The sequence below is a fragment of the Rhinichthys klamathensis genome, unplaced genomic scaffold, assembly GCF_029890125.1.
Source record: "Rhinichthys klamathensis goyatoka isolate OS25496 unplaced genomic scaffold, OSU_Roscu_1.1 h1tg000035l_1, whole genome shotgun sequence".
Lineage (NCBI taxonomy): Eukaryota > Metazoa > Chordata > Actinopteri > Cypriniformes > Leuciscidae > Rhinichthys > Rhinichthys klamathensis.
Window position 1 is genome coordinate 4678215 of NW_026606583.1, and position 15516 is coordinate 4693730.

Sequence of the window (15516 nt, forward strand, 5' to 3'; positions counted from 1 at the left end):
AACTGAGCAAGAAACTCTGGGTCACCAACTGGACAGAAACGCATGAATATTACTACTGACCTCTTCACCTCTCTCCGTCCAGAGCCAGGGGAGCGTGACGATTGGAGGATGTATTTTACTAACCCCGGATAACTCAACAGACACTGGACACTGGCGTTTGGAGACCTTATTCACACGCAGTGAGCTATTGAGAATATGTTTTGATATGTTTGTTGGTCTGTGTGCAATATCATGTTTTGTAGACCATTAAACCACTTTCAGCAAAGCCAGATTGTCGGCATTGTCTGGGACGTCTCTAACCTAGTACTGATGAATTGATTTCTTTGACTATTTTGCAATCTTCATGAACATGTGATATGTTTTGGTTTCAAGCGTGTGCTTTACTGCTTTTTTAATTTCATTCCACTATAATAGTTTTTTTTTTTTATGTAATCAAGGTGATATACTAACTTTCTTTCCCCCTTATGTTGAGGTCAGAAGATAGTTTGAAGTCTGCTAGTTTACCTGCCAAAGCAGTGGGTCATTTCTACTTGACATTTCCATCCTGCTATAACTGATCTGAGAGCTGTTCTCATAAAACAGCACTGAGGAAATAGACACGATTTCCAGTTCTGCTGAATTTAATTGCATTTTGTTTGGATGCTTATTTTGTAACACTGTGCAAGTTTAAGAACTGCTCTATTTTTCCAGCTACTTCCTCCCGTGGAGAAAGACTCTTAAAAACAAAGGTTCTTTATTGCCATCAGTGGGTCCATGAAGAACCGTTAACATCCACTGAACCTTTCCAGCGCACAAAAGGAAAAGTGGAAAAACGGTTCTTCAGATTATTGAAAAGAAATTAAAATGACATTTTTTTTAAAGAAAAAAATGGATCTTTTAAGAACCGTTCACTGAAAGTTTCTTTGGGGAACCAAAAATGGTTCTTCTATGGCATCGCTGTGAAAACCTCCTTTTGGAACCTTTATTTTTAAGACTACAATGTCTAAGTGTGTAAAATGTTTGCTCAAATCATTATGTTCCTATCAGAATTAGTTGGCTGGATCTCAAACGAAGAACAAAAAACTCAAATATATTTCAGTCATGACAACTCTTGGAGTGTATTCTTTAACCAACATTCTACTGACTAAGTAACTTTGCAAGAACATCAACTTATTCTAACCCTACCAGTCTACTTATACTCTTCTAACACACTTAGTAGACATGAAACCCCAGGATTTATTTGCATGGGGCACGGAAATATGCTTGATTTCGGCAGACGAGATCTGCCACGCTGATGCTGAGGAGGTACAAGAATTGTACGGATCTCTAAAGTGGTGCTGGGGAGGGGGAGGAGTAAACAGAAGTTTTCATAATCGCGCAGCAGGGCGATCACAGGCTAAGGTATGAAATACTGTTTATGTCTGGTCAGCGTTAGAGGAACCAATCAGCGCTCGTTTAGTTTCATGACTGAAATATGTGTTTATGTAAATATATATATAGTTTTTGCGACAATTTATGACAATAAAGCACAATTAAATTCTTATTACTGCAATGCGGGGGAAAAAACAGAATCGTATCATATGAGCAAAAATCCAAACTGACATGTTCAATAGTCCTGGCCCAAACTCTACTTATTGTTTGAGACAATGTTTGTTTTTGTTGATTTTGTGGTGTAATATAACTAGAAATTGTGGTCAGTTTTTGAGCCATTTAGCTCTTGTTTATTCATTCAGTTAAGACGTCTAGTTAAATGTGTTTTTGTTAATAGTTAAGAGTATCTTTGTCTATTGTGTCAAATTGTATTGTGTTGACCCTTAGGAACAACTACAAGAGAACTACTGTCATGTTGGTGCGATTCATTTTACAAGTGAAGAATGTAGATGTATGCTTGAACAAATGCTATATTTCTATAAAATATGTACTGCCATTGTACTGCCAAGCCAAATGGATTCCAGGTCTCATTTCAAAAGCATCTCAGATCAGTCCACTCTCAATGATGAGTATATATATTGTATAAGAAGATAAAAGATTCTTTAGTGGAATTTGATTTAATCATATGGTGGATTTGAGTGCGTTGTCTGAGAGAAGTGCATATTGTTTGGCTTGTTTAGTTGTTATTAGAGGTAAAGAGCAGATTTAGTAAACCACTATACTTCATTACATTCTGAGCAAATAAAATGACACAGTGCTTGTATACCTCAGACCTAGGTATTAAGATGAGAAAATATACTGTATGTCCACACAGAAAAAAAATACATATTTAAAGGCTTTTTAAATATATTGTACTGATATTAAAGTGTTTTTAAAAACTGAAGACTGCTGTTTTAATGAAATGTTCTTGCGCTCAAACAATAAACAAAGCCAGAACGTCTGTATAATTCTTTATATTCTATAAAGGTTTACCAGTCGAATCAATTAGAAATGCACATAGTTAAAACAATACAAATAATGGAAAACAGCAGTGAAACATTTAATTGTTTGGGTTTTTTTACAAATAAATTACAAGTCACTTTTCATTGCATAGTCAAACAAATTTGACCAAAAATAATAAATATACATTACATTCAAAAAGAGGTGAATCTTGTCATAAAGTAATGACTGCATGGTAAGAATAGAATGGATTCATTTTTGAAGAATTTTACTTGAGCTCCATCTGAGACATTGATTTGTCCTGTAAGGGTTTAGTCTTCCTGTATCTGTAGACTAAGACGACGATGCCGAGCAGGAAGACGATGCTTAGAACCAGCAGGATCCATTGACCCGCTGCAGCGCCTGTCTCATTCACACTCAATCCCAGGAAGCTGACTTCTTTCGGCTTCTCTTCCAACACGGACGTCACTGAAACCAACAGGTGAGAAGTGTGGGAGTATTCTGTTAGTTAAAAAGTGCCATGGTCTGCAATTTTGGTATTGATGGTAATGACATTGTTTACCTTGGAGAAAAAGTTGCAAAAACCTGTTACTTTAGTATTATTGAGGTACTAATTTTTTTAATTTAGTTTTTTTTTGAAGTTTCCATGTCCATTTTAATTTTAAGTTTTTAAAAATAAATATATATATATATGTCTATATAGTTATTTTAGTTCGTCAGGTTAAACTAAATTGACTTCTCATTTCCATCATAACTAAAAAAAAAAAAATTTTTTACAGAATTCAGCAATTCTTAAATTGTACATATACACCAGTTAACTAAAAAATCAGATCCTTATGAAGAGCAGCTTTTTATAAATGTATTTTATACATTTTCTAAATGTCTTATAGAAAGGAAGTTAAAGGATTAGTTCACTTTTAAAAAAACTTTTGCTGATAATTTACTCACCCCCATGTCATTCAAGATGTCCATGTCTTTCTTTCTTCAGTCGAAAAGAAATGAAGGTTTTTGATGAAAACATTCCAGGATTTTTCTCCATATAATGCACTTTGCTGGGCACCAAACGGTTCAAGGTCCAAAAGACAGTTTCAGTGCAAACTGCAAACTGTTCAAAGGGCTTTAAACGATTCCAGACGATGAATAAGGGTCTTATCAAGCGAAACGATCGCTCATTTAAAAAAGAAATAACAAAGTTTAAGTTTTATAAGCTCAAATGCTCACCTTGCTCTGTTCTGTGACGCACGTTCGTGACTCTCCTGTTCGAACTCGTTCATCAAAATGAACAAATCTTTTTTCGAGTCATTTGGTTCATTTAACGAACGAAATGAACGAATTGACTCGGAAAAAGATTCGTTCATTTTGATGAACGAGTTCGAACAGGAGAGTCACACAGAACAGAGCAAGGCGGGCATTTGAGCTTATAAAACTTAAACTTTGTTATTTCTTTTTTAAATGAGCGATTGTTTCGCTTGATAAGACCCTTATTCATCGTCTGGAATCGTTTAAAGCCCTTTGAACAGTTTGCAGTTTGCACTGAAACTGTCTTTTGGACCTTGAACCGTTTGGTGCCCAGCAAAGTGCATTATATGGAGAAAAATCCTGGAATGTTTTCATCAAAAACCTTCATTTCTTTTCGACTGAAGAAAGAAAGACATGGACATCTTGGATGACATGGGGGTGAGTAAATTATCAGCAAAAGTTTTTTTAAAAGTGAACTAATCCTTTAAGAGGCATGTGTAGGGAACTAGTCCAAAATAGAATAATTTTGGCAAAATTTCACTTTTTAGAACTCAAAAATATTTAAATAGATTAAAAACACTCAATAAAACACATTCCAAAATATTATAACTACTGAAAAATACATTTTTTATAACTTTTTATTGTTACAATCAGAAAAGAAATTTTCTCCATTGGAAGATTCACCTAAATCTAGTGATTTAAAATTGTGTTGGAGCTTGGGAAGTTGTTGTTGGGATTGGTTAACTCACATCTGATGATCAAGAAATACAATTTATTCTGTTCCAATTCATTTGGCTGAAATTCATTCCAGTTTCCCAGCGGAAGCACATTTATTTTTCAATAAAACACTTCAATGTTAAACCAACATTTGGATGTGGATTCATGAACTCCATGCTTACTTTTGTATGGTGTCCAGTCGTACTCTGGCCATCCCAGGACGTCCCCATTCTTTTTGTTCTCCTCCTCCAGCCAGTTGATGAGCGGTTGGAAATACTCCATCAGAGGCTGGACTGACATTTTGGGCTGGCCAGTAATCAAAGTCATGGCTTCAGGCCAGGGTTTACTGAAGCCCATCTTCATCACATCACTGAGACAAGAGTAGACCAAAATGAAAATCTTTAAAATCTCAGTACTTCATTACTCGTAGTGCTTGTAAAAACTGTGAACAGTCTCAGTTTGTCATCAGTGATTCACTGACCCCAGGAGTTTCCCTGCTTCTTTGGACTGGTAGATGTCACAGTTGTGGAGCGGTGCTGGCTGACCGGCGGCTTCACACAGGGCCTTGTGGAACTGGAACTGGATTACAAAACTCACAAAGTACCTATTGGAGCCAAACCAAATATACAGTCAATCCGAAGGCTGCGTTGTGTAACATTATAGATATTTTCACATTGATGATTTATTTTACTGTTATCTATACCTGACATAGGGCACATTAGCTGGGATGTGGAACTTTGCACCAGGGTCGAAGTCGTCCTCAGTCCGAGGTACAGGTGGACACAGTCCCTGGTACTTCATTCTGTTACAATAAAATACACAAATTCAGCTCTGGTAAAAACTTTACATAGTGCACAATTCACATGTTAATATAACTGAAAGCAAACAACAATAACAATTTTTAGATATAAATCAATGCATCGATAAAATGATTACCTAGTTCTGGCATGAAACTCTAGAGGGGGCAGGCTGATTGGTCTTAAACTCATTTTGTAGCGATCATGTTATTATCTATATAGCACAGCTGATTGGTTGTTGTTGCATCAGCGGCCAATGAGCTGCAGCTCAACATTCAAACAAAAACCGGTAGTGTTGCTAGAAGTCTGCAGCGAGCTTTAGAACGAATCAACATCTACAACATCAACATCATCTGCGCATACTCTGCACTGTAAAAAAATATATTTTAATGCTTTATCACAATTTTTCACAAATCTTTTGTCAATTCAGCTTAGGTTCTGACACTGCGCCGCTGGGAACCGAACAGGTTGAACAGTGCTGACGCACGTCACCGTAAAGCTCAAAAACGCACTGTGAAAGATGCGGAGGAGCCGAAGCCTGCCGCCGTTTGCATATGAGGTTTGAAAGGGGACTGAGGCGATCACAAATTTGTGTACAAGTAGAGAAAGGGCCTAGTGAAGCCCCTGGTACCGGCAACATGTCAGAAGTGCCGGTACGCAAGAAGTAGCGAGGGCATGTACCAGCCCAATTCGAGCACTGGGTGGGTATAACTTTAAGGACGCATTCATTTATTTACAAGAGCAATGTTTTATTAGCCTGGGAAAGCCCAGACAACTTCCGGCAAATTTAGATTTGCTCTGAAAGTTAGTCTGGCAAAGAGCTCATTCAAGCCCATTTCCAATCCGCCGAAATCGAGCCACCAATCAGAAACGTTGGGGCGGGCTTTACACGATGACGACAGCGCTGGGATTTTGAAGCAGATTTTCTAGCCTACATTACAAAGATGGATGCCGCCGTCGAACATCACTAGTTCGAATCAGCTATCGCGTCTGTTTTACGCGATTTGAACGTTTCCTTTTAGTTAAAAACCGAGCAAAGAACAACACTCGGAGATGTTTCTCCGCCGCTCTGCATACGTCATCTCCTTCATCGCTCTGATTGGTCTTAGGTCTATCCGCGACGTCCGTTGGTGACGCCCCTCTGGAAATGATTTGTCTATGACGCTTTGCCAGACCATAACTCAGTTACAACTGAGAATGGTCTGGTTTTAACCAGGCTAATGTTTTAATAGCTATGCTAAATGTGTGTGGTTTATTCAGATACTTTTATATCACCAGTCTAGTGACAGTCGCATTTGTCGTCTACATATATCATCAAGGTTGCCTCATTTCATAAAAGCAACTATTATAAAACCGACTGTTATTCCTCATGAGGCGTAAATTATTGTAATTTCTGTCTTACTTTAAAATATAATGGTTACTGTTCTGAAATGAGGCAAACTCAATGACATAGGGCGCACCCTTTCGAAATCAGACAGCATATGAAATGCTGGTGAAGTGAGTCTCAGAGCAACTCTGGAGATGAAGTTCATTTGTTCATTGCCTCAAATAGTGAGACGGCAGAAACGAAAAACACCAGCGTCACGTGTGCTTGAGTATGCATAGTAGATCAAACTGTGCCGCTCATTCACACAGAGACACGCAGAACATGTAGACTTCCTGTTTAACATTCACAGACACTAGTCTATATTATGCTTTGAGTGTACAGCCATACATTTGATTGATCCTTCAAAATTTGCCAAATTCCGAGTCTTTCCGCATTCTACAGTAAGACTGGATTCTGCATCACGGAAATCATAGGGCCCTACTACCCCTTTATTGGTGTGGATTAGAAGAATGGTCACCTCAGGTTCCACCACTCTTTGTTGTACTCTGAGCTTGAGGTCCTTCCATCAAATACTTTCCACCTCCACTGGTCCATCAGGTAGCCGAAAGGCAGGAAGGCAATCTTATCCAAGGCAATGCTCATCAGGAAGTTGATGGTGCTCTCTACAGACCAGTAAAAAACACTTAGAGTTTAGATTGGCATTTAAACGTGTGTTTTGTTGCAAGCTTCATTGCGGATGTACCTTTATTTTCCTCCACCTTGTCCAGCAGGCCAATGCTCTTAAGATGTTTAGGTGTGGAGACTGACAGGGCCAATACGTCACCAATGGCCTCGTGGAATCCAGGGTTGGCGCCGTCACGGAAAGAGATGGTTTGGTTTTTATACTGCAGGAAGTACTGAACATGGCCCATCTCATGGTGCACAGTGATGAGGTCATCCATGGTCACCACTGTGCACTGCTTGATCCTAGAGATGGTCAGAGGATGGGGAAGAGGTTCACAGTGAGGTTCACATAATAACACATGGGAAGGAAAAGACTAGAAAGCTGTCATTTCAGCTCCAACATCCTCCCCTTATGAAATGAATAACAGGAGTAAGGTGAAATGGTGGTTTATTTGGCCTGGCAGACAGGGGCGGTTCTACATTGAATTACACCCTGGGCGAGACCCCCTTCGAGCGCCCCCCCCCCACCCAAATTTTAAAGGAGTGTGTTTTATGTTATCTAATAACATGTACACGTTCAAATAAACTTTTGACAAAAAAGGTTTTATAAAAAGATAAACCTCACATATTTCAGCCTTTAAATCATCTTTATAAAAAGAAGGGGTCAATAAAGATAAATTCCTGACATTTATAATGCACAGTAGCTTATTTTTTATTATTAATAGTAAAATTCGGTCCGATTTTCCCATGGCTGTCGTTGCTATACAACCATGCACTGCGCTCTCCACAACGACAAAGAAGTTTTAGTAGCTAATGGATTTCCACCACAGAAAAACGCTTGCTGTAGCTCTGCTAAAAGATTTATTTACGGAGAAGAGAAAAACACCCACGTGTTTGGGTGCACCCCCATACTGAAAAGATTAAAAATGTTCATCTCGCTGCTCCTGGAAAAAATGAGCGCGTCGCTTCAATTATGAGCGCGCTTCCCGTACGTGCGCCTACATTTGAAATAACGAACTCGAGCGCGCAAAAGACGCGATATGTGAACGGCCCCTTGGTGAGCTACCTCCAATTAGGAGACTCCCTTGACATAGCTTCTGTGCACGGCACCTTCTCAGCAAGCAGGGGCGCCATTGCCAATAATTGAATTGAAATGATAGAAAATAGAAAACCTTCGCGGCGCAGAGGATTTTTTTTAACTGCTCGTGCCGCCCCCCATGTGACATGAAAAAATGCCGCCCCGGGCGACTGCCCGGTTCGCCCGTGCCTAAAACCGCTACTGCTGGCAGACATCTTAGGACACTGTGAAATATAGGCTTTTTCAGAAACTAGCTAGATTTGTTGTTTACTGGCTATAGGCAGCATAGTGACTGAATCAAGACAAAACCAAACACTGTACTATACATAGAAACTTTATACATTATACAACTAGCGCTCCACATCCGAAGCGCATGAGAGACTTAACTCGCAATTGATTCCAGTTGAGTTTGTTCCTAAGCTAATAACACGACGGATGAGAAAAATTATTGCACTTTAGCATACTTTTAAGATTTGAAGTACACATTCACTACAATTGAGCACTTCTTTTTCACAAGGGGATACTCTAGTAAGCATTGTATGTGTAGTCCATTTTAAATAGATTGAACAATTTGCGCCATCTTGGGTGATTTTTGGGATGTTATTGAAACTAACTTTGTCAAAAAATCGTATTGGTTTTATATGTGGTACCACAGCATTTGTTATTGAATATATCTTACCTCTCCTGCACTCTTGGGAAAAAAAAGGTACAAAAGCTATCACTGGGGCCATACTCTTTCAAAAGGTAGGCCTACACCTTTGTACCAAGAGTGCATATTAGTACCTTAATGGTACATACGTACATATTGGTACCAGAAGTGTACATATTAGTACCTAAATGGTACCATAAGACTACAGTCCAAGTGACAGCTTTTGTGCCATTTTTTTCTGAGAGTGTGCCACCATGCCTGAGTATGACCATCTTGCTGCGATATGAGGCATGTACCTGAAGTCTTTGCGGTTGTAGAAGTCCCAAGCAGAGGCATGGCAGACCACTTCACGGCCATCAGTTGGCTTTTCCAGCATGGACTTGGCCCAAAACTCAGGAGGCATGGGTAGAAGACCCAGAGAAGTGAAGAACCGGTCCGATTCCTCAAACATCCGCTTGGCGTCCCAACCCTGAAAAACCAAATAGCAGTTTACTAGATGGAATCCGAAGTTTAATATAGATTTATATTCCATTGCACAGTACATCTTTACTAAAAGATTCTAAACCAAAAAAAAGTTTCAAGGTTATTTATGTCTTTTGCGTTTAGTTGAGGAAATATCAGTTTAAATTCCCAAATATTTCATTTAACTGCCTGAATTCCAATAATCCAATACATTTTGTATGCACAAGGAGGCATGAAATATGTCTATCATGCCTATTTGTACTCAATGTAAACAAGATGCTATTTATTGCTATTTACACTCGGTGCAAACAGTTTCTACCACTATTTGCACTCAGTGTAAACAACATCTACCTTCTTTAACTCTTAATGTAAATAGCCGCTGCATTCAGAGAATGACACACATGGAACTTTTTCCAAGAGTTCAGACTGTGATCTGGGAATGGATTAAAGAATGTGTTTTCAGTTTTGATCTTACTTGGGCAATCATGGCTGGAGTAGCATCCACTTGTGTGGCATCAGGGAACGGAATGGCAAGGTCCATGATCCCAGACCATGTTTGGGCCCACATGTTTCCTGAGAAAAAACAAGCAGAGAAAAAATTTCAGCCAAATGAACAGCAGGATATGAGATATAGTGTAATACGGTATCTCTGACCACTGGCACTGGAGGAAACCACTGGGATTGGAATTCCAAGCCGTTTAATCTCCAGTCATGTGGAAGTGGAACCATTGCATACACACAAACACAAGTACACACAATTTCCCACACGTGCATACCTAATATGTACAGACACACTCACACAGTCACACTTGATGATTTTGAATGCACATTAAATCCTGTCGATTCTTTTGGAGTTGCCGCAAACAACTACAGAATATTAATGTAAACCCTCAACAACTAAACAAAAGATGGCAATCCGCAAAGTACTTTTTAGCAGAAACAGTGTAGATTTCAGCAACTTTAGCCTTTGTTTTAGTTTTACTGAATCCTTTTCTGTGTTTAGCCACTTCTGTGAAAGAAAGCTTTGGTTTAAAGAATTAAGGTTGGAGGACTAGAATTGATTCGAATATGACTTCTGAATTGCTGAATTTAAATTGAGGTAGCAAGAATTCAGATTTGGTTTAAAGTAAAGTAACCTCTCAAAAAAACCTCTCTGTCATCATTCACAAACTCTCAAGTCATTCAAAAACTACACAATTTTGTTCATAACACAAAGGAAAAGTTACCAGAAAGCTGCTGTTTTTCATACAACTGTCAAGCAAACTATTCTATTCTGTTCTACTTTTATATGGATGATGGTGCAACAACAATACACCAAGAATGCTCTAGTCTTCTAAATGGAGCCAAAAAATATTAGTTCGACACAGGAATAAATAGTCATTAGTCTGAATCAATGTTTTGTTCAACACAGTCGTGGCAGTTTGTGACTACCCTTTTGGTGAATTGGTATGCCCCAGTGACAGTTAAGTTTAGGGGTGGACATTCATCATTCTTACTTTTTTCATGCTTCATTTTTCAAATCCTTATCTTGAGGTACAGGTAGTTGACATTCAGTACAATCTATATGTTTCATTTTGAATATATACAAATTGAATTAACGTCTTTTAGTTTGTCAAGAGATTTAAAGTGCAATGTGCGTACGTGCTCTAGTACGTAAGAAGGAGCCTGATTGAATCTGGAAATAAAGCAAAATAACAGAAAAATTATAGTTAGTCCTCAGATGCCATAGCAAAAAAACTGGCATTGATTCGACTGATTAATTAAAAGAAGTAATTACTCAAACACCTGCGTGATAACACTAACCAACGTGTTTGAACGAAGAATTTGCGACAATGCGGTTTGGGGAAACAGTAGTGACTAGCTAGTAGATTTCTTCAACAATGCATCGTTCTACGGTAGTTAAGCAGCAAGTTACATCATTGTATGGAAAACCCTGATATTACTGGGCCAGAGAGTTTAGATAACATGTAACATATTGTTAGTAAGACTTTCTAACCAAAGCATATTGCAATAAAAAGTACAAATCACGTTAATGTGAATAGTTCATCTCTCACCGAGCAAATGAGCTGGAATTGGTCCTTTAAGGTTGATGCGTTCTGATCCATATTTCTTGTACAGTGCCCTGCGCACATACGCATGAACGTTGAGGTAGAGCGGTTCTAGATCCTTCCACAAGGCCTCCAGATCCTGTTCAAAGGTTGGCGTCTCATACAGGGAACGCCAGAATGCCCCATTATCAGTGTGACCTGATAATGGACAAACAATCAACATTAGAACATCGTTGAAAGATCTCTTGAACTATTCTTATTGCGAGTCAGTCAGTGTGTGTTGCCTTCCACGTGGAAAAAGTTTGTACTCTTTCCTTCATCAATCTTCCTCAAATTAAATATCTTTCTCCAGCTGTCCTGTGTTGCAAGAGATCTTCATACAAGATGCGCTTTATTTTCAGGCATTTACCATTGCTCTTTGCTGCTAAGTTGGCAAGCTCCACGTATCTCTTGTAGCTGTTGCGGAGCTCTCTGCCCGAGGCATTACGCCAACCCTGCCAGGCGAACAGCAGCTCATCGTAATCCCTGGACTCGGCCATGATCTTATTCAGATCTGGAAAACAAAACACATCAAAAACGGAGCATATGGGGGGTTGGAGTAATCAATTTGGCATGCTGTGATATGAAAAACAGACTCTATAAGGACTTTCATTGTTCACTGTTTCAATATGAACAGTTTGCAGTTAGTATAACTAACAAAAACACAGTGGGTTTTTAGACAGCATGTATATAACTTCTAAAACATCAAATAAAATATTTTAGTAACTTTGTGTTGTGAGCTGAATTCCACACATTGCTTTGAAATACATGATCAGTTGTAAGCTTGTCTACTAAGATTGTCAATGTTTTTCTTCTCACCAAGGTTGCATTTATTCGGTCAAATAAAAGTAAAAACAGTAATATTGTGAAATATTTTTACAATTTAAAAAAAAAATCTATTTTAATGTAATATAAAATGTAATCTATTCCTTTGATGCAAAGCTGAATTTTCAGCTTCATTACTCCAGTTTTCAGTGTCACGTGATCCTTCAGGAATCATTCTAATCTGCTGGTTTGCCACTTGTAGTCAAGTCAATAGGGGGCGCTGGTGAGGATATCTATAGAGGGTGTAATTTCCCTTTAAATATGCCACTTCCTGTGAGAAGAATGGTTGCAGTACCTGAATTGTTTGGCATGGTCGCTGGAAGAACAAGCTCTGGTAGGTTGATTTTAATGAGAAGTGGTTTTAATGCTTGGGATGTTTTTGGTGTGTTGGCCAAGAGCCAGTGATTTTTAGTGAAAATGTTAATTCAAATGGGCCAGCTGTACTTAATCCGTTCATTGTCTCCATGTAGTTGGTTTGTTTTAGAACTGAGGCCCAAATGCCCCAATGCTGATAAAGTTTGGCTGGATGAGTGGTGGACACTGAATTACCATTACAGCACGTGAGTGTTGACACTGTCAAAGCAAGTTATGTTTTTTTTAAATGATCATTGACAACCCTGTGTTGTATGTATTGGGGCAAATGACTTCCTTTTGTAGAGAAGTTGCTTTAAAAGGCTTTCATGTTGGCCATGTGGAGCTGGATAAGCGATGGATATTAACCGCTGCTGTACTTCCTGTGGCTTCTGAAGTTATAGCCAAAAGGGTGGCTAAGGTATTTATTTGTATTGATGTAATGTTGGAATAGCTAGCATATTTTAACCATGTTGATTGAAATAAATATATGGACAGTGGTTTCTAGTTGGAACCAATGTTATGATGTGGTGCTAGTATTCAATGTTATGTTTAGATATAATAATTAGTTGTTTTAATGAGAATGTGGTTTTTGTATGGGTTGATTTGTGTATTTGTTTTATTTACTATTGTCTTTCCTTTTGTAGAATTCGATTTGTCCTGTGCAACTGACCACTGTTTTCCCCTACCTTATTTTTGGTTTTCATGTTGTTTTTTTTGGTTGGCCCATGACTAAACAGTTGTACGTTTTATATGGTTTATTCTGTGAACTATAACCAGGTCATTATCTGTAGCTGTGAGCATAAAGGGAGGGAAGATATTCGCTCTGATTCATACAAGTGTGGTGTGTAAAGAGTTGTTGTGTATGTAGTGTGGCATGTAGAAACTTTGATTTCTTTTGGGGTTTATTGTATTTATTCATTTTTTTGAAGTGTTATGTTACCTCCCATAGTTAATTGTACCACCACCTCTCACGCTTACATTTGGCCAGCTTTGAGTGAAAGCAGATGAGACCAGAATCATTGTATTTAATAAAAGTGATGCTTTGATTTTTATAGTAATTTTGCCTTTATTCATTTAATTGGATAGCCGAGCGGGAAACCCTCTAGTGACTTGGGACCTCCTACCCAAACAAAATTGGAGTGGCGTAGTCCAGTGGAGTTAAACACACACCTACAGCCTTAGAACATACTCAAGAAAAAATATTGCTTAATATTTTTGTGAAAACGTTTTTTTTTTTCAGAATTCTTTGAAAAGAATGTTCAAAAAAAGCATTGATGAAATTAAAATCTTTTGTAAGACTATAAATGTCTTTACTTTCACTTTTGATCAGTGTAATGCATCCTTGCTAAATAAAAATATGAAGGTCTGACCTTAAACCTTTAAACGGTATGGCAAAACTAGTAAAAGTTAACTCACCTGGATCCAAAGGCAGACAATTTGATTCACTCTTGCAGACTGTCGCTACACTGTACAGGGTCTCCATGGACGCTAGCAAATTATTGTACTATGAACATGAAAAAGATGAGGTCATATTTTAGTCTTCCAAAAAACACAAGTTCAGCTCTATCAAGAGCAACTTTGACCTGCTATCAATTACCACAGATACATTTTAGCCTTCAGTTTGTAAGATCCAATAAAAAACACATTTACAGCATTGCACTTTCAGGGGTAAGACATTCAGCATGGGTTCAATGGTAAAAATGTATGGTTGCAGAGCAAAAAAGAAATTTCTCTGTCTCTCTGTACCTCCTTGAGATCTTCTTCAGGAAGTATAGCTCTCTCAAGGTCACTCAGTTTCATCAGGGTTCTCTTCACCGACTCGTCCTGGAAGTCACTGGTGTCGAACTTATGGGCCTCTAGTCCATAGATCTTTGTGTGATTGGCCATCTCCAAGTTTCTTTGCAGCTAAAGCCAAAAAACAGCAGCATGAGACTCTGAGAATGAATGTTGTTGCAGTAACAGAGCAGTCTGGGCCTCACCATGATCTGCTTGTTGGCTTCAGTGATGTCAGTGTTGTAGGTCCAGGAGGCCTCAGTATAAGCGTTCCAGACCTCCTCGGCTGTGCTGTTGTATTCCTCCAAGAACTTTTTGGCCTGCATCTCATCTGTTATTTTACCTGTGGCTTTTAAGGAAAACCATGAGGATGAGTTTTGCTCATTTTCTGAGGAGGCCTAAAATATCAATAAAATTTCAAGTTTTAACTTAAGTCGCAGCAATGGTTTAAAAAGTATCATAATTCTGTGGGGAAACCATGGAATTGGCAACTCAGCAGCTAAGAGACACAACATTTCCCCTTTCTGCAGGTCAGGGGGTCTAAACGTGTTATTTGTAATGCGTTACATTACTGTTATATTATTTTTTATTTATCACATAGCTCCCTGAAATGCTTGAGATCAGTTATTTCCCAATAGCAATGCTGTATAATGAGCGCTCATCTGGTAATTTGAGGCAATGCTTCTTTTTATGTCTCTCACAACGCAGACACGCTCTCTCTCTCGATTCATTAAAACGCAGCAGATGACCTCTAGTGCCTCAGTTATTGACTGTATTTACTGTGAAATTAAAATCCGAGGATACGGGAATATTGTTAAACTGTTTGTCTTGTTTTCTAGAACTATTGTTTTGTACACTGTAGACAATAAACAGGTACGATTTTAAAACGGTTTCTTCTAAATATCAATATTTCACATTCCCGTCATTATTTATGTGGTGAATCAAAATTGGGTAATCAAAATTCCTTTTTTTTATAATTTCCCCTCCCACTTGCAGCAACATCACTTCTCCTCTCTGATCGTGTTTATTGGCGTGAGGACGGGGCAACCTGTCACTCAAATGAGATCAACCAATAGCAAACCACAACCATCCAATCAATTCCAGATGGATAAAATCAAGTCCCACCCTACATTTTTTTCTTGTCCGAGAAGCCGTTTCACTCAGATATACGTCACAATAGGGAAGAAAAACCTATT

General features: G+C 38.5%; 1 protein-coding gene across 1 annotated transcript in view; it reads right to left on the reverse strand.

Annotated features, from left to right (window-relative positions):
- Positions 1-2430: 2430 nt before the first annotated feature.
- The window catches only part of ace (angiotensin I converting enzyme (peptidyl-dipeptidase A) 1), a 34070-nt gene continuing 20984 nt past the window's right edge, over positions 2431-15516 (reverse strand). The window contains exons 13-25 of the mRNA XM_056245947.1: positions 14527-14669; positions 14294-14452; positions 13964-14051; positions 11739-11882; positions 11336-11527; positions 9757-9854; positions 9116-9288; positions 7172-7395; positions 6947-7091; positions 5009-5107; positions 4787-4909; positions 4488-4675; positions 2431-2817 (exon numbers count right to left, since the gene is read on the reverse strand). Coding sequence (XP_056101922.1) covers positions 2618-2817; positions 4488-4675; positions 4787-4909; positions 5009-5107; positions 6947-7091; positions 7172-7395; positions 9116-9288; positions 9757-9854; positions 11336-11527; positions 11739-11882; positions 13964-14051; positions 14294-14452; positions 14527-14669 — 1976 coding nt within the window. The 3' untranslated portion in view covers positions 2431-2617. The remainder of the gene's footprint in view (positions 2818-4487; positions 4676-4786; positions 4910-5008; positions 5108-6946; positions 7092-7171; positions 7396-9115; positions 9289-9756; positions 9855-11335; positions 11528-11738; positions 11883-13963; positions 14052-14293; positions 14453-14526; positions 14670-15516) is intronic.